This window comes from Vulpes lagopus, chromosome 22 (assembly GCF_018345385.1).
Source record: "Vulpes lagopus strain Blue_001 chromosome 22, ASM1834538v1, whole genome shotgun sequence".
Lineage (NCBI taxonomy): Eukaryota > Metazoa > Chordata > Mammalia > Carnivora > Canidae > Vulpes > Vulpes lagopus.
Window position 1 is genome coordinate 207,432 of NC_054845.1, and position 26,573 is coordinate 234,004.

At 47.1% G+C, this 26,573-nt stretch overlaps 2 protein-coding genes across 2 annotated transcripts; one reads left to right on the forward strand and one right to left on the reverse strand.

Moving 5' to 3' along the window:
* Nucleotides 1-2,147: 2,147 nt before the first annotated feature.
* Nucleotides 2,148-22,417, reverse strand: SLC40A1 (solute carrier family 40 member 1). Its single transcript, XM_041737290.1, has 8 exons — nucleotides 22,073-22,417; nucleotides 21,759-21,826; nucleotides 16,398-16,557; nucleotides 14,155-14,270; nucleotides 13,913-14,039; nucleotides 6,460-6,705; nucleotides 5,032-5,688; nucleotides 2,148-3,605 (listed from the first exon to the last, which is right to left on the reverse strand). Exons 1-8 carry the CDS (start codon nucleotides 22,113-22,115, stop codon nucleotides 3,292-3,294), a joined length of 1,731 nt encoding a protein of 576 aa, XP_041593224.1. The 5' UTR covers nucleotides 22,116-22,417; the 3' UTR covers nucleotides 2,148-3,291.
* Nucleotides 22,114-24,447, forward strand: LOC121480806 (translation initiation factor IF-2-like). Its single transcript, XM_041737726.1, has 4 exons — nucleotides 22,114-22,210; nucleotides 22,306-22,428; nucleotides 22,795-23,547; nucleotides 23,672-24,447. The coding sequence occupies exons 1-4, from the start codon at nucleotides 22,114-22,116 to the stop codon at nucleotides 23,707-23,709; spliced, it is 1,011 nt and encodes a 336-aa protein (XP_041593660.1). The 3' UTR covers nucleotides 23,710-24,447.
* The last annotated feature ends 2,126 nt before the right edge of the window (nucleotides 24,448-26,573 follow it).

Consider the following 26,573-nt stretch of genomic DNA (forward strand, 5'->3'; position numbering starts at 1 on the left):
AGTGTTTGAGCATCTGCCCTCAGCTCAGGGCGTGACCCCGGGGTCCCGGGATCAAGTCCCGCATCGGGCTCCCTGCATGGAGCCTGCTTCTCCCTCTTGTCTCTGCCTCTCTCTCTCTCTCTCTTTCTCTCTCTCTCATGAATAAATAAATAAAATTTTAAAAAGAGAAAGGTTTTTAAAATCATCATTATCCTTTAACCCAACAGTGTAAACTTACCACATGGAATAAAGAATGCTCGCTGACGTCAATATGGCAGGTAATAAATGAATAGATCATTTGACCTTAAATGATCTCTATTAAAGGAAGCCTAAAAGCTTAACATTTTTCACCATGAATATGTTTGCCCTGTTCTTTCTTGTTCTCCGTACTCCACAATTTTGGTGTCTATACCTCCTCTCTTTCGCTTTACTAGAATATCATCCTCTCGTTCACAGGCTATCCTCGTAGAGAAAAACTCAAAAATGGCTCAGAGGTAGCCCATAGATAGTTTGGCTGGGAAGATGTTTTAGCATTTTCAAATTACTTGCCAGTACTTTAATAATTTGGAGATTTTGCACAAAATTCCAGATTCCCAGCCTCTCTTGAAAGATCGAAAGATGCAACACAGGGCCCACACACCTGCCCCTGGAGCTTGCCAGAGCCCGACCACACCATTGCCCCCCACTTCCCGGGCTGGGTCCCATTCAGTGCACCTCTTGCATTGTTATTTTTTTGTCCTATGGGGAATAGGAAAGAAACTTCTCCTACCTTTTCTTTCTTTTTGGTGAGGGACGAGGCAGGGAGCAATGGAAGGAATATCAAGCAAACCAGATGATTCAAGAAAAAATGGAAGAAGGCCTATTTCCTTATGGGAAGGAAGATGGCTTTCTGCGTTCAGTAGGCAGAGAATGCCTATGTTGAGAGAACGGACTTTGGGACAAACAGCACAAGAAGCCCCCATGGAATGAAGCATGACAAGCACGTAATAATTTGCGTTTGACTGGGAACAAAATAAGTGATTCTTCTGTGAAATGTAATTACAAGTTAAATGAAAGGCCACTTTCCTGTATCTGATCCACTTGGTTCATCGTTACCTACGTGACCCTGCAGGTGTTTGAGGTTGTACCCTGGTTTAGAAACAGGCCCGGACACAGGTCCAGGTCACCTCCCCACCCCACCGCCTACTCCGGTGCCTGACGGGGTAAACAGCAGGGCCCCAGGCCAGCAGCGATACTCCTCCCCCCGCCCACCCCTCCTGCTCTGAATACTCTGCAAAGATAAGAGAGGCAGCTGTAAAAATTCCTCTCAGGTCTCCAACTCCAAGCTCCTTCCTCCTACACAGCCTCTCTCTCCCTCCCCAGACCCATAATTTGGCAAAATTTCCACATTAAGAACTTCAACCTTCCTTTGCTAACAGGATTCTATCCATTTTACAAGGTCACAGTCCTTGAGTTACAGCTGCAAACACTCAGGCCAGAAAGCCCAACCCCAGCTCGACTCCCAGGGGAGGGAACAGAGGCCCTCTTCCAGAAGAGCAGCCAAAGCTCAGACCCCTCAACTGTCTGTGCAAAGGCCTCGAGCAGATCCAGAGCCTCAGGGTGATGACCCAAGTGTCCAACTTCTTAATTGGAGGGGGAAGAAAAGGGGCCTCTGATCAACGCTGCGTGAGTCAAAGCTGCATCCCGGACGCCTCAGCCAGATCAAGTGTTCAGTAAACATCCACTGAATTCAGGATGTGGCCCCGGGAGGCAGGGAGGCAGGGAGGCCGGGCAGCCTCTGCAAGCGGCTCTGCTGGGTCCGGCCCCTAGTGCCAGCGCCGCCCCATCGGGGGTCCGCAGGGCCTCGAGGGACCGCGCTTGGTTGACCGGAGCAGGGGAGCTGGGGTGTGGGCAGGGCCGGCGTCAGGGCGGCCTCCCCACTTTGCAGAAGGAAAACCTGAACTCCGAGGGCTCATGACTTCCGCCAGGTCAGGGGAGAACGCTTGGGCCTCATCGTGACCGTGCTTATGGGGGCCGCCGTAACCCCCCACACGCAGAGTAGAGCGACCCTAAATATTAGGGTGTGAAGCCACGGACCCAGGAGGGGGACAATGCTCTGTGTCCCAGGCAGATGTGCTGTAGTGAAAACAATGTCAAATAATTGAGGAACGCAACTCAGGAAAGAAGAATCAAGATTTTAAAAATGTTTTTATATAGAAATAGTTTACAAAGATTTTACAACAGGAATCAGTACATCATCCGACAGGGAAAAGGTTAGCCCTGGCGGCCGGAGGGGGCCTCCTGGAAAGTGCACGCGGGCGGCCCAGGGCCCGCAGGTCACGAGGGCTCGAGGACCCAAAGCAGTTCTGTAAGCAGTCTTCTAGAACTCCATGAAACGTGTTTCTCTCCCTCCATTCTCCTCACAGGCATTTGAAAGGGACACATTTATGAACAGTCTCAGCTACAACTGGGTAAAAATGACTCCTTGGTACAAAACAGTGAAAGTAAAGATGCTCTGCCCAAGCATGTGTTAAAGTAAATCAAATGATTTTAAAACAAAAGCTTCCCAAGCGTGAGCCTGCTTTCTACATTTCATCTGCTGTTGGAAAGCTCCATCCGTCAGGTGGCGGGACGGCTGTCCTGAGCGACATGGTGCCAGCCCCGGGAGCGTGCCCTTGCGTGTGACCTGGCCAGGCCCTGAGCCCGGGTTAGGGCCCCACGGGCTGGGGCGCACGGCACAGAGGCCCCGCAGGGTAACAAGGGCCCAGGGGCGCAGCGAGGCGGGGGGGGGGGGGGGCCGCATTCCCACATGCATGCGAACCGCCACAATCAGCAGGATCACGGAGAACAATACTGCTCATCAAACTCCCATCTTCACACCTGAAGCAGAACATGTTTTCTATAACGTGACTAAGATGCTAAAAGAAAGTGCATTAGCTAGACGTGGATACGAATGAGTCGGGGGGGGGGACCTCTGAACTCTTGCACAGATAACAAATATCTGCCAAAGAACGACTTTAATCACATGACTAACCGCTCTTCCTGTAAAGTTTGGTCTGCTCACGAGAAATAGGAAAAATCAGTGTTACCATTTTATTCTCTACGCTTAAACTGAGTTTTTCTTTTCCTATTTTTTCCCCATCCTTAAATGTAAGGAAAATTAACCAGCTCATTGCCTTTGACCTAAGCCTCTGAACTAGCTTTTAGCCCTCACAGTACGACCGGGGTCAAACCAGAGAGAAACACCTAGCCATTGGGGGGGATGCTGAAGTCCAAGCTAAGCACGTGTGCTCTACAGAACCTAGTAGCAAGGGCAGCAGCAGTTAACTCGTCTCACACAACAGACGTATTCGCTTGATTTTCGTTCGTGACTTCCTCATTGTCGGCACCACAGGCAAAAAGCTTGCTGCCCAGAGTTTTCTGGGCAAATCGAAAATACATGATGTGGCCCATTGCCACAAAGGAGACTGAAATCAACACAAGCAAGCCAAAAGCTTCGGGATTCGGAGCCAGGATGACCATGATGAAATGCAGAAGATCAAGGAGATAGTTCATGGAGTTCTGAACACCATTAATAATGCCTCGTTCAGATTCAATTACATTTTCCTGCAGCAACTGTGTCACAGTTAAATCAAAGGACCAAAGACCTATAATAAAAGGTATTTGTTACAAAGACTGAATTTTAATTTATATCTTTTACATTTCAAATGATTTACAGTTTAAAAATGGTGACACGTGCAAAATACACATTGGCCCCTTTACCTTAAAGTCACCAAGTATATATATTCATCATACCCTTGCCTTTGAGAATTCTTTTTCATTAAAAAATACTGGTGTTTTAAGGAAGTGTTGAATCACTAAATTCTATACCTGGAAGGAATATTACACTGTATGTTAACTGGAATTTAAATAAAAACTTGAAAAATAAAATAGAAAATACTAGGTTACTAGTGGCTTCAAGAAATGATTTTTATAGCCACTGTACAGTAATAAGTCCAACCTACAAACTTTAAAAAAAAATTCTATTTATTTATGAGAGACACAGAGAGAGGCAGAGACACAGGCAGAGGGAGAAGCAGGCCCCATGCAGGGAGCCCGACGTGGGACTCAATCCCGGGACCCCAGGATCACCCCTGGGCTGAAGGCGGCACTAAACCACTGAGCCCCCCAGGGATCCCCTACAAACTTCTTAATTCAATTTTTCTGTGACTATTTATACTACAAAAGCAAAACTCTGAAATCAGAGACAATAAATCTTACTATAAGTAAGAGTGTTTTAAAGGTTCAAAGTGAATGTACTAACATATCCTTATGGTTAAAGTTTATTACATTTACTGCCTGGGTTCTAAAGCCCCTACAATAAAGCTGTCTTCCTTGAATATTAATTGTCTTTGATAAATTAATGAATTGCATTCTATCACAAGATAAATACGGTTTCATTTCAAGAACGAATTCAGGCAGAGATAATTCACCAGTACTCTATTAATAATTACTTAAATTTTGCCTTGTAAGAAGTCTTTACACAGTGTTTCCTTCCAGAGTTATGAAATCCATTTGTTTGGCAAAGTATACTATAAATACACAAAAGCTAGACAAACTTTTGAAGGATTTTTTTTCCAGCTACCACGTCTTTTTTTTTTTTATTTTTTGAGACCAAAAACATTATCTTTTTTACTTTGTCCTATACAAATATCCTTTAAATTATAGTCCTTTTGGTAGAGTTATACCAATATAAAGATTCTAAATTACTAAATGGCATTATGATTATTAAAGCTCGTATCTTTTTGAAAATTAAGCTACATCGGGAGTAATACTTAAAATGTTCATCTATAAAAAAATTTCAAGCCCTAATCATGTTTTAAGACAGTATATGTACATATATACACACTGCATTTTAAACTATAAAATAAAAATTTCATAATTAAAGACGGGAACGTACATAAAAATAAATAATGGATTTTGCTTAAATTCACACTCAGAGAATATTTCAAGTCATTTATTTATCATTGAGTTTTCTGAACCTACATTGCAAAGAGACACTCTAGTTCATCAACACAGAGAAAAAAGACTTACCGATTCTAGCAGCAATGACGCCTGCGAACAGCAGACTGACAGAGATTATGGGCACAGATTTGGGAGTCATCTCTGGGAAAATACCAGCAGGGTCAGACCCGTTGGACACGTGCATTTCAGTTGTAAAGATGATTTCAGGTACTTTTGTAGGTGTCATTGTGGACAGTGGCTCTGCTTGAATGAACCTAGAACGGATATCTTCAAAAGGAGAAACAGACAAGTCCAAGGGGCTTCCAGGCATGAACACGGAGATCACGCACAAGATCAAACAGGAAAGCTGTGCAAATCCTGAGATCATACCAGTCCGAACCAGGCCGCATTTTCTCCGGAGCCAAGTAAAAGCCACGGTTCCCATTATTCCAGTTATGGCTGATGCTCCCATCAAAATACTGAGGATGGACCCGCTCAGCCCCTGAGTGTAGGCGTACCCTGTGGTGATACAGTCAAAGCCTAGGACAGTCATATAGAGGAAAGCAAGACCCATGCCGGCCAGAAACACTGACTGGTTGTAATAGGAGACCCAGCCATCTCGGAAGGTGCGGAAGGGCTCGGCCATCTGGGAGGTGCAGCTTGGCTCTTGCTCATGTTCAAGCTCATGGATATTAGGGTCTTTCTCACCCATTAGATGAGTTCCCTCCAAGGGTTTTGGCTCAGTTTCTGTTAATAAAAGACATCATTATATGTGTCAATATAGTATGTATTTGCTTTGACTAATCTAAGAATTTCAGCCATGGAACAATCTCCGAGTAGCATTTATATTAAATAAACAACATACTACCGATACCCGTCTCTCTCATGTGGTCTGTCTCCCTTTCCCCACCGCCCCCGTCAGAAATTATACTCCCGCCTTAAAAAAAAAAAGAAAAAAAAAAAGGAATTATACACCCACCAAAGTCAGTAACAGGAAAACCCGTCAAATAAAAATATAATAATTGGAAAAACACAGCATCTTCTTTTCTGGGGCCCTGTTAAGATTACATTTACCCAGAAGCCCAACTTCCTCTCTTCTTGGGAAATGCCCACCTGCATGCCCGCACTCCCTTCTACTGTTCTACAAATAGCCATGTAACTCCTCTCTTCACAGACTCTTACGAATTCTCTTATTCTCTCTTTTTCCCCATTGTTCTTTCCATTCCTATGGCTCAATTTTTCCCAGCCATCCCTCAATTAACTTCCCCTCCATGTCTACTACTCACATTAAGGAAAAGGACCAGCGGTTCCACTTCAACCCCCTGAGATTCAAACCAGAATTGTCCTCAGGCCATCCAACCCCAGCGTTGTGACTCATCTACCAAAGCGATATATCTAACCTCATGCAGGCCTTCAGCAGTAATAAACCTGACATAAATTCGACATAGTTTTGGTCTTCACCAACGCCTAAGGTCTAAACATCAGAATAAAAGGAATTGATCATTGTGTTGAGATTACCTTTATGTAAATTCAGCTGTTTCAATTCAGCTTCCTCTACTTTAAGAGCAGCTTTAACAGCTAGAGCAGGTGTTTTCTGGTAAACCTTCCAGAGCAGAAAGTACTCCACACACATGGACACCAAATTCCACCCCGAAATGAAACCACAGCCAATGACTGCAGAGCCAAATGTCATAATCTGGCCAACAGCCATGGGGGCCAAGATGTTGGTTAACTGGTCAATTCTTCGTATTGTAGCATTCATATCTACAGAGGGAGGTAAAAGAGGTAGAAAAGTGTGCAAAACTATCAAAGAGAGACTGCCAACTTACATAATACAAACTCATAATCTAAGAGCTTAGATTCCTAAAATGCAAATTTCCATAAACATTCCATACCATTTTATTTGGAAATAATTTATTGTTTGGAACAAGTCACATTAAATTTGCCTCAAAAATCATGATTCCCTTGAGGTTGCATAAATCACTCAAACATCAGCTTTTTTTTTTTTTTTTTTTTAGAAAACATCAGCTTTTTAAATGAAGTGACTCTACATTCATTTTTCAACATTTATTAAATGCCTATTATGAGTTAGGCACCAAATCTGTCACTATAAAGAAAATGAATATCCTGCCCTGTCCTCATGGAATTTACCTTTGCATGGGAAAAAAAGAGTTAATCAACAAACATATATACAGATATATACACACACAGCATGTCGGATGTTAATTCAACATTAGGGCGAACAATAAAGTACAAAAGGGCATAGACAGTGCTCAAGGGAAAAGAGAAATTTCAGTTTTAAATATGGCAGGGTCAGGAAAGGGCTCACTGAAGAAAAGAGCATCACAGCAGAGACATGAAGCAGTAGGAGGAAAAAGAACCTGTCATGTGGATATTGGTGAAATGAGGATTCCAGACCAAGGGGGGTGCAAAAGTCCTGGGGCAGGAGGAGCTGCCTAGAGTGTAAGAGAACAACACGGAGGCTGGCAGGGCTGAAGCAGAGTGAGGAAGAGATGAGATTAGAGAGGGAGGGCGGACTGGCCCAGTCATGCAGGGTCTCGTGAACATTGTATGGATGTCGACTTGGACAATGATGAGTCAGCAGCGAGCCTTTGGAAGCTAATGAACAGCGAGGTGGTGTGGTCTGACACACTGTTAATGGTTCATTTTGGCTTCTGAGGTGTAGCATGAGGGTGAGGGATGTGCAGACGAGCAGAGGCAAGACGACAGGTAGAAAACGATGTGGCATAAACCAGGACAGTAATAATGGAGATGGAGAAATACATGCTGGATACACTTCAAAGGTAAAATCAGGAAGTCGTGCAAAGTGATTAGATATTGGGTGTGAGAGAAAGGGAAAAATTAGGGAGGACTGTGAAGTTTGTTGCTTTTTTCCTGAGCAACAGTTAGAAGAATAGAGTCGCCACTTCCTGGGAAAGGAAAGACTTCAAAGGATCTGGTCTGGGGCAAAAGAGTGAGTACTTAGTTTAGAGATGCTGATTTTCATAGGCCTACTGACCATCAAGAGGCCACATCAACTGGGCAGTTAAATATGTCTGGACTTGAGGAAAAGAAGTAGGTGCCAGGTTTGGTAGTCATCAGCTGGTCGAGTTTAGTTTTTGGGTGGTTTTTTTTTTTTTTAAGATTTTATGTGTTTATTTATTTGAGAGAGAGAGAGAGCATGTGTGAGTGAGGGGAGGAGCAGAGGGAGAGGGACAAGCAGACTCCACTCTGAACACGGAGCCGGACTCAGGGCTTGATCTCATGACCCTGAGATCATGACCTGAACACAAACCAGGAGTCAGATGCTTCACTGACTGAGCCACCCAGGCACCCCAGCTGGTTGAATTTTAAAGCAGTGAAACTGGATGAGGTCAACCAAGGGACTGACTGTAGAGCCAGAAGGGACAAGATCTGAGGATCCAGTTTTAGGCATGTCAATGCCTAGAGGTCAGGGAAAATGAGGAGGAGCTAGTAAAAGAGGAGAAAAACCAGGAGACTGTGGTATTCTAGAAGCCCTGGGGCAACTGATTCCAAGAGGAGGGGGTAATCAACTGGCAAGTGCCACTTGGTCAAGTTGATAGGTCAAGGAAGATGAGCCCTGACAAGAAGCTCTAGATTGGTCACGTGGAAGGTTGGGGAACTTCAAAAAAGAGTAGTTCTGCTAGGGCAGTAGGGCAAATGCCTGACTGAGGTTGGTTTAAGAGGCTGTTGCCAGCTCCAGGAGATAGAGATGCCACTTATATGCTATTTTACGTGAGTAGCATGCCCTGGATTCACAACGTGCACGTTGCCTCCTGGCGTCATAGAAAGTAAAGCCCTGACCACGGAGAGGAGTTGAGAAGAGTGAGCCTAGACATTTTTTTTCTTAAGTTTTGCTGAAAAGGAGAACAGAGAAGCGGGGGGCAGAGGTGTAGAGAGAGGTGAAAATGTTGAAAAGCAAAACTACTGCACGTCTACATGCAGCAGAGAATGACAAGAAGGGATGGAGCCTGAGCCTGGCGCACAAGCAGACGAGTTCCTGGAGAGGAGCGGAGCAGGGATGCGAGCAGACCACCCACGGGACTCCTCATTCCTCCTATTTTCTCAGTAAAACACAAAGCAAGGTCATCACTGGAAGCGAGGCTGGGAAAGGAGGTGTGGATGAGCTGTGCAAGGAGAAAGGAGGTGAGACCTCGTCCTCCCGCAGACGGTAGGACGATCACCTGGCAGTATGAAGGGCCAACCTGAGCCCCATGTCACCAACGCTAAGTGAGGAGAGTGAGCAAAAATGGTTTCAGCGGGCTCTCACGAAAGAAAAGTGGCAGGAGGAACAGAGACCAAGTGCATGAGGCCAGACGCTGGCGGTGGTCCCGTGCGACCGGAAGGCCCAGCCTGGCGCTGCAGCTGGGTGGGGAAGGGAGAGCAGAGGGTGACAGGCAGGGACAAGGGAGCACCAGCAATGATGTGTGGGTGCTGGCCAGGTGGCAGGTGGCGGGCTGATGGGGGCAGGAGGAGTGAGTTGGGAAGGCAGCGGTGGCCTGGAGAGACGGGTGCCCACTGGAGTGCACAACCGGGTCAGAGTGGAGGACAAGACCAAGGTGCCTTCTTGTTGCCCCTCGGAGTAGAGGGGAGGACTGAGCGGTCCCAGTCCCGCCGGCACCTGGGGGAGGTGGTACGGGACACATGGCCCCCCCACAGGCCACTGCCGGCTCCTCCTCTCGGTGCTCGCGGCCCCAGCAGCCTCCAGCCAGTTACAGTGGAGGGCACCAGTGGGACAGTGACATGCTGCACCCCTGCCAGGCGGCACCCACCCACCGCAGGCCACCAGGGCCTCCAGCCCCCGGCTTACTGCCCCCCCGGCTTCCTGCCCCTCTGGCCTCCTGCCCCCAGCCTCCAGTCCCTGGCCTCCAGCCCCCCGGCCTCCTGTCCCCCGACCTCAGCCCCTGGCCTCAAGCCCCCCAGTCTCCAGCCCCTCTGGCCTTCTGCCCCCAGCCTCAGCCCCCCGGCCTCCAGTCCCCAGCCTCCAGTCCCCGGCCTCCAACCCCCCGACCTCCTGCCCCCCAGCCTCAGCCCCCCGGACACACACACACGTTGTGGCAGCTGCTAGGTCAGCACCGCCGAAAGGACTTGCTGTTCTGTCGCTGCCCGGGTGCTGGGCGACCTGAAGCTCCGGCCCGGAGGCGGTGACGCCCGGGTACAGGGAGGCAGCCTAGGCAGCTCGATGGTCGTGCGACGGCTTGTGACAAAGGCCGAGCCGTCCTACCCGGAAGAGGGAGGCAAGCATGTCCTCTGCACACGCAAACACATCCTCGTGACAAGCTTCTCGTTGTTGCAATGCAAACACACGCGTGTGCTCACGGCTCTGGTGCAACTGTTCTCAGTACAGTTGCGGCGCAGGACTCACATTAAACAGCTACTTGCTACTATTTTATCTTTAAAAAAATCTTATCTGGCAGAGAGCGAGCGGGAGCAGGGGCGGGCAGGGGGGAAGCGGCCCCGCGCAACAGGGCCCTGGCCTGGCTCCCTCCCAGTACCCAAGGCTGCTGCGCCCTGAGCCCGCCAGGCCCCGCCACCTGCGACTATGGAGGGTCCCTCGACCTCATCGGCTGCTGACCCGCTGGGCAAGGGGCGCCCGCCGAGCGCATCCGTCTGCCTTAAATATGGGGTGATTTTTAGTGCAGAGAGTTCCAATGACAAACGCAACTTGCATACGCGACCACGCCAACTGGCAGATGTTAGGACGGAGGGTCCAGAACCTCAGAAGCCAGGACCAACCACGGCTGACCAAGAAACAGGGAGGGAAATAAAACAGAGTCACAAGTCTGGGAAAAGGAAGGAGCTTCAAACGGGTTTGACAGGCTACGGGTCATGGCCCAAGACAACGTCTCGATAGAACACTAAAGCAAGGACCCAGGCAAATCAGTTAACAGATTAATTAACAGTATTTATGTAGGAAAACAATTCCTTTTCTGGAACCGTCCAAACTAGATGTTAACAGCTGATAGTCTAGTCTGATGCCACCGAAATTCTAAAATTTTTTCACATTCCAGGGTAACGGTCTCCTGCTCTTTTTTTTTTTTTTTCTTTTTTTAAACCCTCGGTGATACAACTTCCAATTTTAAGACCTACTCTGAAATCAAGAAACACTGGGGCAAGAGAATGGGAGCGCCGCGCATCCAGCCCACAACCTCTCCTGCTTGTGCACACCGCCCTTGCCCACTGCGGACGTGCGCACACGAGGCTGCACACGTGCAGCAGCCCTGCCTCGTCCCCTGCACGGGTTCCTAAGAGTTTTCACTGGTGACTCAAAACTTAGCCTGCAAAACGCCCACAACATCCACGATCCTGGCTGCAGCAGGTGCCTCTGTGTCCAGAGACTCACGCCTACAGGTACTTGGGGTGGCAGGTGGAGTCCCTGCATCCGTCCTTTCTTTCTCTATCTTTCCTCTCTCCACCTCCTTCCCGTCCATCCTGCAACTTTCTTTGCCTTACAGCAGAAGCAGCACCAAAAATCCATGGTTAGATCCTTGCTGACCTTCTTCTGACGTAGAAAAGTTTCTATCCTACTTCGAAGCACAGCCCTTAATTGATTTTTTTTTAACAGATGTGGATGTTAAACCTTGAGGAAAGACGACGCGCAGGTTTTCCTTCACTAGGCTGCTCGCTTGCACTACTGGCTGGAAGCAAAAAGGCACCAAGGACTAACAGCTCATAACGGACCAAAGTCTGACGGGCAGCTCACTTCCTTTCTCAAACTTGAGAAACTCAAGAAGGTTAGCAAATGGACTGGTTGGCCTAGTCTCTCCCACTCTGCAATTATTCCTGGTAATAAGGGACAGCAGAGAAAGGGCCCATTTTTGTTTCTGTTCTGGGACATCAAAAGGCCCACGAAGTTACATGGAATCTTTGGTGTTTTGTTTTTTTTTTTTTAATGTAGATATTTAGAATAAATTAAGGATTCTGGGTAACTTTCACTTTCCTCAGGACTTCCTCCCTCCAGACTTCAGAGTCAAAATGAGTTAAGAAATTCAGATTAATAAAAAAAATAAAAATTAAAAATTAAAAAAATTTAAAAAAGAAATTCAGATTAAGAGAAAAGAAAACCACTTTAAAAGCCAACTCCCGCCCCCCAAATATATTCTAGCAGATATGTACGTGATCTACTTCCAAAACATATCTTTTAATACCCTTTGAATTTTAAACCATGGACATGTATTACATACTTAAAATAGTATGGTAAAGAGAGAAAGGAAATAACAGGGAAAAAACAAACAAAATAGGACAAAGACTTATCTTACAGTTTACTGTGACAAACAGACATGAAATTATTTCCTATCAGTAAGTGATTACAGGAAGGGGAAAAAATCAGTGAGAATCACTGCTTCACCTGTAAAAAGCATGTCCTGGAGCAGCCCTCACACGTGCTAACTCCTCCTACTCAAACGCCTTCCCCTGAGTCACTGTGGTTTCGCCCAGATCGTGACTCTGCTGCAACAAGGTGGTGACTTAAGCAAATTCCTCTTTCTCCCTCTGCACCTTCCATAGATTTCATTTCCTTTCTGTCACCACTTCCTTTCCTTTTTCAGCCACATGGCCCCAAGTCGCTTGCTCTCCCAGCACCTACTCCTGCCCTCTGTCCTGGGATGAGCCATTTAAATCGTTGGCAACGGCTTCCTCGTCGGGCAGGACGGCTGGGCAACAGGCCTGTGATAGCCCTTAGCTCAACGGGCCGCTTCGGCTGAGCTGATCAGGGGACAGTGTGCCCTCCTCCTTCAGCCTGTGTCCTTACCAGTCCCTGTGTGTCTGTGTCAGGGGGCGGAGGGAGGGTGGAGGGCAGGAGTTCTTCTGAGCCCGAGTGGTATCGAAGCAGTAGGACATGTTGCCGTGTAAGCTTTCTTCTGTCTTTCCCTGGCCGCTTGTATATGTTTCCGGTGGGCAACTAGATTTTTTTTTCTTTCTTTTTTTTTTTTTTTTTTGTATTATTTTTATTGGAGTTCAATTTGCCAACATATAGATAGTATAACACCCAGTGCTCATCCCGTCAAGTGCCCCTCAGGGGCAACTAAGACTGTAAACTTCTTTTTTATTTATTCATGAGAGATGCACACAGAGAGAGAAGCAGAGACCCAGGCAGAGGGAGAAGCAGGCTCCACGCAGGGAGCCCGACGCAGGACTCGATCCCGGGACCTGGGGTCATGCCCTGAGCCAAAGGCAGATGCTAAACTGCTCAGCCACCCGGGCTGCCCAGATTGTAAGCTTCTTAAAAATCATATTCTGGCCTTAATTTCTTTCGTATTTGTAACTGCAATTATGTTACATTGTATGTAATGTAATAAAAGTTCTAGATTGTAACTTTGAAGTTGCAGGAATTAACTACTAGAGTCTCTTTTAGGACTAATGCACTTTCACTCGCTTGGGAGAATAATAAAATCCATGGTATGACTCATATAATCCCATGCCAGATTTTCACTGTTCTAAATCTTAAGTAAACATTTAGAGAATGTTAGCAGAATTTAAAAGAAAGAGCTCAAAAGAAATGTTTTTCCACTTGCCAGGTTTGTATAGAATAAAAGAGAAGTTTACTGTCCTATAAATCAACTTTATAACAGTGAGATAAATCATCGCACTGAGACAATGTGATGATAAGACAAAGACGATGTCTTCAACCTATTGTTCTTCAACAGTCCCAGAACAGGTGCAGGACTGGCTCAGCTGGTTACGGAGCTGACTCTTGATTTTGGTTCAGGTCATGATCTCAGGGTCCTGGGACAGAGCCCCACGTCAGGCTCCACACTTGGAGTGGGGTCAGCTTGAGATTCCCTCTCCCGCTCCTTCTGCTCTTTCCCTCCTCCATCTAATTAATTAATTAATTAATTAATTAAATATTTTAAAAAAAACACCCAGAAGAAAAAGCTCAAGCCTCATTTACTACCTCTGACTTAAAGTGAATCCTAATAACCCATTTAGTTAAAAGGCAACACCCGATTACCTGCTAATTTGCTCCTGTCTCCTCCAGCAACAACAACAATCCAGTCTCTCTGGATCGTGATGGCAGTGGCAGTACTGGCCAAATTTGCGACATCGGCAATAGTGATGATCAGGATATAACAGAAAGTCTGAGGGATTACAGGAAAAAAGTGGAGTTGAAGTGTCAGTTTCACCACACGTACCTACTTCACTGCACGTACAATGTCCTACTTTCTGCCATTAGGAATTCCACTGAGAACTTACAAGGACCCATCCATGGTACATGGTCAGAAGCTCATTTTTATGTAAGAAAACCATCATCAGGATGATTCCACACAGGATGACCGAAACATTCTGTACCACCAGCGAAGTCTGAGCCACTGTACAGAGGGAGAAATAAAGTATTCACTAAATCAAAATACCTCAATGGGCCCATCTTTGTCCACACATTCCTGTTCTACTACTACATTAATGTCTATGCAAATTATTACAAGGAAAAAAAAAACATTCCTGAAGTGAATCCTGAATGAACTATTTCTAGTAGGACCCACCATATTGAACCAGACCAATAAAATTTGCAGGAAGGATGAAGTAGTTGAAGCCATTCATAATGACCACATTTTGATTTAGTTGATTCTCTTCCAAGTTTGCTGTCATAAACAACTACATTACATAGACAAGATCCGTCTTTTAGCTCTTTATTGCTTAAGCTAAAATAAGAATATGTAGGAAGTTATCGATTGGGTTAAGGAAGAGGTCATGGGCTCCATAACCTCCTCTAGGGTGGGCTGAATCAGACAAGATCAGATGGTGTGCAGAAGTAGGGACGACACACAAAGATTCACCAAGAATAAAGAGCAGCAGTGCGTCCCTCTGGGCATTCTAATGTGAAAGGCCACTGCTAGGAAATTCTATGTAGACGAAGTACTGGAGTAAGGCTGGTCAGTAGACCACATAACACACCCCGTCTTACTTGGAATCTCTTCTGTGCCATCACCAGGGGAGGTAATCTGGACAAGACACATAATGTCCCTTATGCCTGTGTCTATAAACTGAGGATGACAAGCCATTCCTGCATTCTTTACTTTATAAGGTCATTATGGTGCTCAAATAAAATACTCATGAAAGTACTTCGGAGAATAGAGTCGTGTATGTAACGTATAATTAGGGCTCTTGTCTTCAAGGGCAGCAAAGCTCATGCTGGGTTGGAAGGTCACAGAAGAGCCTGAAACAACCTGCTTTCTGAAATTAGTGTGGAATAAAATCCCAACATAGAACTCATTCTTTCATTGCACAAGATTTAAATATCAACTGCACGAGGTTCTTGGCTTTCAGGAGCCCATGGACCAGAGGAAGGAAAGATATGCGAACAGGTCATTGTAAGAGGGTCAGTGCGGTGGCAGAGGTACTGACAAAGCCTCCTGGGAGCACAGAGGAAGAAATGATGAACTCGGCCTAGAAACGGGAGAGGTTTTCATGGAAGGTGACATCTGAGTGGATTCCATGGGATGAACCGGAGACCACTATCCTACCACACACTTTCTCATCCAACTCAACATTCTTTCCCAACCTAGATTTCCAGTGTGCAAACACCATGAGTCACGAGGTCTCTGTGTATAATATTCCTCCGTTCCTATAAATAATGATGTAAACACTAGGAATGTTTTTCTCGTAGACTTCATCCTATACGTGTTTTGGTCTATCCATTGTCACGAGAGACAAAGGCCATCTTGACCATTTCACTAATAGCATTGAGTCCTGGAATTTGATGATCCAAATTGCTCTCCATCCAGGGGCAGTTTTCTGCACTGTAGGAGACTGATACCTCAATCTTTCTCCAACATCTAAGACAGACGTGGCCAGGTCTTGGCATTACCAACTATGAAATTCAGGAAAATTCTGCCCTGATTTTACTATTTACATTGCCCTTATACTCTGTATAACTGAATTGTTCAATCACTCTCTCTCTTTCCTACACAAAACAGCACTAATGTGCTAGAATAAATGTCATTTCTTCCTTTTCCCTAAAAAATTTGTAATTCAGCTCTCCATGACCCAGACTCAGATACTCTCCCTTAAATATACAGTTTTTTATTTCCTCGCACATGCCTTTATATGAAACACTGTAACCCAGAGGACAGATGTTAAAACTGCCCCAGCAACATCATACCAACAGATTTCAGTGCAAATCATGGTTAGAAAAAACACCAGAGTTAAGCAAACTTTTAATGTTTAACATTCCTCCCAGAAAAGAACTATGGTGTTAATTATTAACATCTGGAATCCATGAACTGCCAAAGAGCCAAAAAAAAAAAAAATCTATAAGCTTAATATCTTGGCATTCCAATTTTGTGCAGAGGCCCCAGGACCCTCCAGGCAGAAGTGCTGCCATTGAGCATCCCGTCACTCAGGAGTGGCAGGCAGATGCAATGGGTCAGTCACACTGGTTTCTCTTTAGCTCAGGCATGGGTCCCACGAATATAGAGCCTTAGTTTACCTCTACTCACCTTTAAGTCTGGCGTTCTTATCCACCCAATCACCGATGATGGCTCCAAGGACAAGAACAGATCCTGCCACCACCAGCCCATAGACTGCAGTCAGGAGGAGGCTATTTCCATAGAGCTCTACCAGGAACACGGACACGGCAAAGTGCCACATCCGATCTCCCTTGAAGAAGAAAAGAGAAAATGTTTTGATGAAATCATTTTTTACTTTCTAGTCAGTTCTACTCAGGAAATTGCTTCCTTATCAAAAAGGTACTTTCCAGCTATGCCATGAGATTTTCAAAGTCAACAACTTCGCTATGAATTGAGCATGGGTCAGGTGTTAAAACCATCCATCATGGCCCAACAGAAAATGCTCTGGCCCATTTACTAAGTAAACCCAAAAAACATGATATTAATGAAACACACGTACTGCTTATCACTCTAGAAAAAAAAAAAATGTAGTTGCCACACCAAAGAAGGCTTTTGGAGACAAAATGTCTTCCCTTTCATGTCAGGTTTCTACCCGGGTCTGGAACTGACCCATCCTGAATTGAGAGGCATAAAGTAGTTTTGCTACTGAACCAGAATGAAACTACAGTATAGCCTATAAACACTCATATGCCTTGAATGTCAAGAAAAAGCCAGCTTTCCAATTTGTAAACTGAGAAGAATGAACTATATGATCTGTAGGGTTTCTTTGGCCTCTAACATTCTAAAATCCATGCCCTACACTTGACGGGATGAGCACTGGGTGTTATTCTATATGTTGGCAAATTGAACACCAATAAAAAATAAATTTATTTAAATAAATAAATAAATAAATAAATAAATATAAAATCCATGTCTTTCACAAATTTCAAAGTCAAAAAAGAGCAGGGCTCAGAAAGATCAAATTAATATGGGCAAATTCATTTATATAAATGTCAGAAATAAACCCATAAGCAGGTTTTCATTTGAACATTTTAATACAGATGGGTTTTGAAAGGGGAAAAAAAATCTAATTATTTCTTCAGACTATATAGGAAATTTTGGAATTCATTACTGTAAAATGCAAAAAAAAAACAAACACTTTTAATGAATCAGGTAAATTAACGTGTAAGAAATATTTAATGGGTCTTATTCTGAGATTTTTGGCTCCAACTTTGACTTCTGAGTTAACATAAAATAGGACAACAATGTTCTATTATAACCTACCCCTGGAAATCACTACAGGAAACAAAATTTCCAGGCTAAGTTACTTATGAATTTGACTCTATGTGGAAATACTGAGTCTTGGTTCTTTCCAAAGTCTCTTAACAACCGTTTGATAAATTTACTGTATCAGGAGCAAAGTATTATCCTGGTCTATCAAATAATGTAAAAAAATCAATAAAACCAAGGCAATAATCCTATGCATTTAAAATTTAAAATTAGGGATCCCTGGGTGGCGCAGCGGTTTGGCGCCTGCCTTTGGCCCAGGGCGCGATCCTGGAGACCCGGGATGGAATCCCACGTCGGGCTCCCGGAGTATGGAGCCTGCTTCTCCCTCCGCCTGTGTCTCTGCCTCTCTCTCTCTCCCTCTGTGACTATCATAAATTAAAAAAAAAAAATTTAAAATTAATGCACATATACAATAGCAATCATCTACAATAATCTTCCTGTAGACCAGTATTTCTCTGTGGGAGTGCTTTTACCCTCCAGAGATCACTTGGTAATGTCTGAAACTGTTTTGGGTTGTCACAACTCTGGGAGCAGGGAGTGGGGGTACTACTGGCATCTACAACTGCATATGGCAGTCCCCACAACAAATAATTATTCAGCCCAAGATGGCAACAGTACCAAGGTAAAGAAACCTTGACGTAGGAGATTAGGAACACAATTTAGAAATGCAATTCTAAGTTAACGTAACATCAGGGCCTTGGTGGATTGGGTGCATATGATCAAATAAATGTTAAAGCAAACACTGGAAGCCAGTGGAAGCACCATGTGTGAAAGACTGATTCTAACTTGATGGTCTGGAATGTGGCTCTAGAACATTCTGCAATCTCAAACCTCAGCCAAGTGCATGACCCAGATTAGATACCATGAAACCAAAAAGGAGTAGATACGTAGTGAATCCCAACTGTAAATGAGAAAATATAAAATAAGTGGCAAAACCCTAGACTGATTTATCAGTCATGTCGTTCTGGTACGTTAGATTAGTTCCACGAACGTTCAAAACTTTGAGGATTAACCAGCACCGTACCCAAGTATTTCTGACACAGCTTGTGTTTGTTTTGATAAGAGAAAGCTTAAATCAAGCAGGAATTGTTTAAGTTTCAAATACTACTGTATTAAATGATTAAAAGTGTATGACACACAATTGGTTTGCAACCAATAAAAAAACAACTTTATATTAAGGGGAAGATGTCAATTAGAATAACAAACTGTTTTCTTGATCTTTAACAAGAGAAGCAAATCCAGGCTGAATTAAAATACAATGGCATAAGGAGAGCAAGTGGCTCCCTTAGGAATAAAGAGTAAGTAAAGTACCTCCCCTACTTTAATCTCCATTCCTCTGAAGAGTTCCCAAGGAAAAGACAAAAAACACACACATGCCCTAAACTACAAGTTGCCTCCATGAGCGAATTTCCTCTCAACGTAAAAAATAAAAAATATTACTTTCTACAGCTTCTTTCTTTGTTTTTTAACTATCTTTTACCCACAAGCTTTTTAGATTCCTCCACAGCAGGCCATCAAAACAAGTGCTACTAAATGAAAATGTTCTTTCTGGTTTATCTTTATATGACACAACACCTCCTTGATAGAGAGGCATCAAATTGCTCTAGTTACCTCAATTCCTAAAGGGTCGGGGCTCTAAGTGGCAACAGAGTCCATGCTTAAGAAGCCCAAGAATCAGGCAAAGTCCAAGTAAATGTTGACCAAGTGCAGTTTCGAGCCCACCCATTCCTTCCTTACATCCATTTCCTGCCCTCCTATGTGCGCTCCCTGTACTTTGATGATTTGTTTACATGCCCGTGTACCCCAGTGGACTGAGGGCTGGGGGCCAACTGAGTATCTGTGAATGAAGGATCCCAGTGCTTAGGCCCGCACTGCTTAGCGAGGGGCCCTATGTACCCAGCACTACTGCAGGCGTGACAAACTCAGCGGGACATAAAATCAAGGTCCATACTTTCATGTAGCTTGTACCTAGGAGGCCGAGACCAAGGGCAAGCCTAGAGCAGTGCAGGTGGCATAACTGCTGCGAGGAAATATGACATAGCGTGCACGGAAGGTGGCATTGAGCGTGACGTAGAGACCTCTCTGAGCAGAGGCCTGAAAGGAATAAGGGCTGGGGCCGTGCGGACATCCAGATTATGAACACACAGCCTATAGGATAATGACGCAAGAAATAAACTACTGGCCACCCCTCTCCATTGCCTTTTGCTGTTGGTTAGGTTTTTGCGACCAGATACATTTTTTTAAAGCCCAAGCTATGTTATAAGGCCCTTGACAACAAGACCCAGTTCTTGCAGTACTTTGTATCCTGACAGTACGGGGAGAGATGCACTGATCTACTGGCAGACAGACACAAAAGGCATTCAGCCCCACGCACATAGAACCTTCTAGGCTAACACCTCTATTTTTAGGGTATAGGAAACCATGATTTGGTAGAGTTTGCGGGGGGAATGGATAGATAGGCAGAGGGTGTATGTGTATACACACACATAAGCACATAGATTTTGTTCGAACAAAATCAGTGTCGAACAGGAGACAAAACTTAAAAGGCAGAATGATCTAGTTAGTGAGCATTCCTCTTTTGCAACAAGAAGTAAAACTCCACTCAACCTTATACAGTTGTAGTTGTTGGGTTTTGTTTTGTTTTGTTTTGTTTTGTTTTGATCCAATGTTCCACAAGAAGTCCCTATGCTCAACTTACGGTAAGGTAGGGGTAAATGTCTGTCACTTTTCTTGTGGGACTTCTAATTACTCTGACAAAAAAATCCTCCTGGAACAACTAGAGTTCCACCCTTTTGGCAAATCTGACCTCCCAACCAAATACCGAAAGGGCATATAAATGTTAAACAACATAATGAGTGTTTGGGAGCGAGGCACCTCATTCTCCTAGGAGAGAGGCCCAGGTCACAAGATGACAGCTTCAGATACTGTCTCCACCACTGGCTACTGGCTTTTAAAATACTTAATACTTACTAAATTAAATGGAGGAGGAAAAAAAACTATTGGTTTAGATATAATTAGGAGTAGTTTCACTAGACTTCTCCTTAGAATCATCAGCTATTGGAAACCAAACACACTCAATTTGTTTATGTGTATTTGCAGAGTCATCCTTGTCTCAGCCTCTGGGGAGATAGGAGCTGGCCTTTCTAAAAAGCCAAAGCCATCTTTGAACTGCTATTTCTTAAAGAGCTGATAACCTAGCTTAATAATTTCCCCAGGGCATGGGTACAGATTTCCTCATACAGTAGTCTGCATTCACGCCTTAAGGATGATCCCGTAGAAGTTCCCAATTTAGAAAGAAAATAACATTCACAAAATTTACCCTAAAAATTCTCCCTCCTTATATATGATTTTTTTTAAATTAAATATCATATATGAGGCACAAAAAGAATTTATCCAGATACTGCTTTTCAGCAACAATTGTTTAAAGATTCTAATCCTTAATTAAACACACACCCAGCATCCTTTTGGGATTATTCTTTTTTGGGGTGTTGATGGAGGAACCCAGGCCCATGAAACATTGGCCTTCTAGGACCACAGAGGAAGTCGGAGGGAGATTATGAATATCATGGCTAATTTTCAGTGGGTGATAGTTTTTAAGATAGCCTGAGATGCCCCACACAGATCTACCAATGGGTGACATTTTTAAAGCAGAGGATTTTTATCACTCAGATATTTGCTCTTGGGTCAATTATATTTAAGTTAATCTGAGTATACTATTTTTAGCGCAAGTCAGTCACTACTATTCTACTCTATTTTCGTAATGTAATATGCTGGAGCTTATCATTTTAACAAAAGAAGAAAGTGAGAAATAGCTTAAAATGTAGAAGTAGAAGATACAGGAGACATTCATCCATTCTTAGTAACAAATTTTACCATTTACTAAGCCTTGAAATGCAAACTACAAATTTACAGGCATTGCAAATATTCCTGTGTTTGTTCATTTTATCTTTGGAGGGTTGTTCATCTATATATAAAGTATGATAATTCAGTAGCACTTACTAACCCCTATGGGAGAATATCTTTGGTGAAAATAATTTTTTCATTAGAACAGGTGTACCTGGATGGTTTCTTCCTTTCGCTCCCTGGCCAACCTGGAGGATGGCTTCATGAAACTGGTCCGAACGAAAGGAAACAAGAAGTTATGCAAAAGTGTGTTGTAAGAGTCACCGTGCAGTCACTTACCCAAGTGGACAGAGAGTGGCCAAGGTAGAGGAGGAATTTGGCGGAGGTCAGGTAGTTTGCTAGGGACCCTGCGAGACAGCGAGAGGGGCGGTGAGTTGGGTGCGCGGGCTGCCACGCTCATTTTTCTTATCAAACACGGTTATTACGACTTCGTTTGTGGGACGCACATGTGCATTTGTCGCAGGCGCGGGCTCTTCCCTTAGCACCGCCGGTCACTAGGTGCGGACCCCAGAGGGCACGAGGGCGCCCCTTGCACCCTAACTCTTCACTCTGTCCCCCCACGCCCCCGCCCCTGCAGCCCCCGCCCCACTCACCGCAGCATCCTCCCGGGCGGGCCTGCTCCCCGGCCTTGGGCATGACCCCGGGCGACCCCGCAGCGCCGCGGCCGCTGGCTCCGGCGAGCTGGGCGTGCAAGGCGTGCAAGGCAAGGCGTGCAAGGCAAGGCGTGCAAGGCAAGGCGTGCAAGGCGCGGGCCCCGCCGAGCACCGAGGACCGCGGGGCAGGGGCGGGAGAACCGGGGCCCTCGGGGTCTCCTTTCCTAACTTAGCTAACACTGTAGCTGAAGTCGGAAAGGCAAAGCCTTATGGAGGCGCGGAGGCCGCGCTGCCGCCGCCCGCACCCGACCCCGCGCCGCCGCCCGCCGTCCGCTGCGCCCCGCGCGCTTATACGGGCCGGGGCGGGGCTCCCCGCGGACGCCCGCTCGGGCCGCCCCGCCCCGGCCCGCCCCGCCCCGGCCCCGCCCCCCGCCCGCAGCCGTCAGTGAGGAGCCGGCCAGGCCCAGGGCCAGGCCCAGGGTGGGGGGGAGCGGGGGCCGCGGGGGGCATGGGGGGCGGGGGGCTTTGGGCTGCGGGGGGAGGGGACGTTGGGCCGCAGGGGTGGGGCGGAGCGCGCAGGGCAGGGGCAGAGTAGGGCGGCGGGGGGGGTCATGGGGCCGCGAGGGGCGGAAGCGGGGCCGCAGGGGAGCGGGGAAGAGCGGGGGCGTGGGCCGAGAGGGCTCTGGGCCGCAGGGGGTCGCTGCTGGGAGGGGGTGGCATAGGGGGTGCCGCCGGGGCCGCGGGGGGCGGACCCGCGGGGGCGTTCGGTGGGGGGAGCGCGGGGGGCCGCGGGGTCCGCTGGGCCGCGGGGGTCGCTGCGGGGTGGGGCGGGGGGCGTTGGGCCGCGGGGACCGCGCGGAGCCGCAGGGGCGGGGTGGGGGGTGGGAGCTGCGGGGCTGCCGGGGCCGCGGGGCAGAGTCCCCGCCGGCTGGGGGAGCGGAGCACGGCCTCCATAGCGCCCCCGGACGTCCGAGTGCGCTCTCCCGGCCTCCCCCTGCGGCCTCCTCCCGCGGCGCCCCCCGCGGGCCCCCAGGGTCGTCGCCCCCCCCAGCCCAGGGTTAGGGTCGGGCATCCCGCCCGCCGGGCGCCTGGAGGCCGCCGCGCTCACCCTCCCTCCAGCCCCGCTGCAGCCCCGCCCCGCGGCCCTTCCCGCTCGTGCCCCGCCGGCCGGGACCCTCCTGGCGCAGGGACGGGGCATCCGCGGCGGGTCCCGGGGGGGGGGGCGGCGAGGGCCAGCAGCGCCCGGCCGCGAGCCGCCTCCGTCGCCAGGCCCGGGGCTGGGGGGGAGGGTATCTGGGCGCCGCATCGGGAGCCTCCCCGGGCCGCGGGCGGGGCGGGCGGCCTGCAGGGCGGAGATAGGGACCCGCCGCCCACCTGCTGCCCCGACGGCCTGGCCCTTCCAGCCTCCTGTGCCCGCTTCCCTCCCGCAGGGCTTTCAAGTCCGTGGTCTTCGCTCCCCGAGAAGTCCGGGGCAGGTGACCCGGGTCGCGGGGGCCCGGTCCTGGGGGGGTTTGGGGGGGTTGGGCGGGCACGTGTGCGGCTACGGGACCGAGGCCCTACGCTGAGCTGACCTTCGCGCGGCCTCCGGGGGCCTTAAAGCACATCCAGGTGCTGCAGAAACAACTGCTTCCAGTTGACCTGGCCTGAGAAGCACTGCGGCGGCGGCAGCTAAGTCTGTGCCTCGAGGTCACGGGGAGGCTGCGTTCTGCCGCCGCAGGGGGTCCCCAGGAGCCCAAACGGGGAGAAGAAAAAGACAAAGACAAAGGAGAGGCCACAGCGAAGTGCGCAGGGGAGAGTCTGGAGAGCAACCGAGCGGATGCAGAACCTGAAGCCACTGGGCGTCGGAGCCTTGGCCGGCGAGTCCCGAGTCCTTACCAACGGAAAGCGCAAGATCCCTTAGTTGAGGCTCATGAAATGAAAAGGAATTGAAAATGAAAATGCAATAAAAGTCCTCAAAATACATGTGCAGGATGCAAGATGCCAGGAATCTCCTGGCCGTGGCATTCGGGGTTAGAGAGCACGGCATAAATCACAAGACCCAACTCTGAGGACTTACTTGGCTGAAAATTAAAAATTCTTTCAAAAATATGCATTATTTCTAGAACTCCAAAAATGCAACTTCTCTATTAATATAATCATAACTAAGAAAGCCATGCAAATTTTAAAGCACTTTACCAAAAATAAAAAGAAACAGGATGTTGTAAGAACCATTTTCTAGTTTTTCTAGTTCGTGTTCAAAGTTCTTAAGTTTGTGAATAGGTTAGCTTTTTTTTTCTGTTTTTTTAATTAATTTTTATTGGTGTTCAATTTACCAACATACAGAGAAACACCCAGTGCTCATCCCATCAAGTGTCAGCCTCAGTGCCCGTCACCCATTCCCCTCCACCCCCCGCCCTCCTCCCCTTCCACCACCCCTAGTTCGTTTCCCAGAGTTAGGAGTCTTTATGTTCTGTCTCCCTTCCTGATATTTCCCAACATTTCTTTTCCCTTCCTTTATATTCCCTTTCACTGTTTTTTATATTCCCCAAATGAATGAGAACATACACTGTTTGTCCTTCTCCGATTGACTTACTTCTCTCAGCATAATCCCCTCCAGTTCCATCCACGTTGAAGCAAATGGTGGGTATTTGTCGTTTCTAATGGCTGAGGAATATTCCATTGTATACATAGACCACATCTTCTTTATCCATTCATCTTTCGATGGACACCGAGGCTTTTTATAAATTCCAGCCAGAATACAATGTACAAACCATCTAAAATTGAGAGGTATTTACGGTTGGGGAAAAAGGGGGGTCTTCTTATGTCTAAGCTCCTTTTTCACTTACCGCAGGCGTCCTGTGTGCTCCGCTGTATCTGAGGTGCTCCCCAGGACAGGCAGAGTAAAGAACGGTCAGCAGCGCAATGCTTGGAGGAAACGGGGTTGTCAGCAGCTGTTACAGGAAGAGCTCGGGCCCAGGACGAGCTCCGGCCCAGGATGAGCTCGGGCCCAGGACGAGCTGGGGGCCCTGGGGCCTTGCAGCTTAATTTAGGGGCTACACACAAAGCCCCCATGCGCTCAGACACCTTTTTTCAATGTGACAGACATATTTCAAGAACTGTTTGATGTTTCCACGACCTGTAACTGACTGAACCCTTGAGAACTTTTAAGTTCAGACACCTGCTTTAAATTACAGACATCTAACTGAAAAATAAATACCTCTCAGGTTTTCATTTGGTTCGCATATTTTAAACAGATTTGATCTTGCAAAGTTTCTCGTGAATATTGACTTTCATCCCCCCCCACACACACGCATACACTCTGTTATGTACAATGTCCAGTTGGAAAATTAAATGCAAATTCAGAAGATCCCAAAAGAAATACATTCCTAAGGCAAATCCATAGGGATAGAGAGCATGTTAGTTGTCAGGGGCTGGGGCTGGGAGGAGGGACGAGTGGGTAGCGACTTCTTAGTGTGTATGGGGTTTCCTTTCGGGGTGACGAAAGCGTTCTGGAACAAGAGAACGGTGCTGGTTGCACAACACTGTGAATGTTCTAAAAGTCACTGAAATGTGTACTTTAAAATGGTTAAAATGGTGAAATGTATGTTAGGTGAAGTTTATCTCAAAACAAAACAAAAAACTATTGCTATATGGGAACTTTGCCGTTTTTCAGGAATAGCTTTCATTGGTACCAATGTGGGCCAAATGTCGTCCGCGGAGATCTTGGATTTGGAAAGAGAACAGAGACCTCTTGCCTGTTATGCTCCCTGGAAGCTGGCACGTGGAACTGAGTTCACTCGTTGGTTTTCTCCACGCAAGGCCAGAAAACACATACAAATGTCATTTAATAAATGTTGCAGCCACCCAACTTTGGCCCCAGGGAGCCTCTCCAGCAACCCAACCCAAGCCTTGGGTCCCTAAAGTCAGAGGACACGGCCCCAGCACTGCTGCCCTGGTTCCTGGGCCCTTTCTAGGTCTTGCTCCCCGGGGGCTGCATAACGGGGGCCTCCCTCGCTGGTGGTCACTTCTGTTTGCAGCCGCGGCCCGCCTGAGAGGCCTGCCTGGGGGCCAGCGGAGGGCTTCTGGGTTACAGACCTCAGGGCTGTGTGCTCGGAGCTCACCCCCTAAGCCAGCCCCACGCTGGTGTGGGAGGCACCTGCTGGGCTCCGGGCCAAGCTGTCCAGCTCCTTGTGTCCCCAGGGGCCAGTTGACCCGCCCAGTGCCCCCCGCATCCAGCTCCCTCCTGACCCCAGCCTCTTGTGATGTGGTCATTGTGTCTGCTCTTCTGTTTGTTTCTAGAAACGCCCCTTGCATACTGCTGCTTTGTCCTTCTTATCTCATTAAATGCCTAATTAACATATCAGCTCTGAGCGCAGCATAGTAGGTTGTAATTGTGTCTCACAGACGTAAAATCCTGATCAGATGATAGTCCTCCTCTGCGGTCTCTGAATTTGTGCTCACGCAGACCGAGAGTGGAATGAGGCAGATCCTGATCCAGTGAAGACCGTGTGTCTTGGACAAA

Excerpts from the sequence above, each read along its gene's own strand:
- LOC121480806 (XM_041737726.1), top strand. The coding sequence starts at position 22,114 with ATGACCCCGGGCGACCCCGCAGCGCCGCGGCCGCTGGCTCCGGCGAGC. Across the intron at positions 22,429-22,794 it reads CGCCCCGCGCGCTTATACGG|GGGGTGCCGCCGGGGCCGCG; the intron begins GCCGGGGCGGGG and ends GGGGTGGCATAG. Across the intron at positions 23,548-23,671 it reads CCCCGAGAAGTCCGGGGCAG|CACATCCAGGTGCTGCAGAA; the intron begins GTGACCCGGGTC and ends GGGGCCTTAAAG.
- SLC40A1 (XM_041737290.1), bottom strand. The coding sequence starts at position 22,115 with ATGCCCAAGGCCGGGGAGCAGGCCCGCCCGGGAGGATGCTGCG. Across the intron at positions 14,271-16,397 it reads TAAGAACGCCAGACTTAAAG|TGGCTCAGACTTCGCTGGTG; the intron begins GTGAGTAGAGGT and ends CCCTCTGTACAG. Across the intron at positions 14,040-14,154 it reads TGTACCATGGATGGGTCCTT|ACTTTCTGTTATATCCTGAT; the intron begins GTAAGTTCTCAG and ends GTAATCCCTCAG.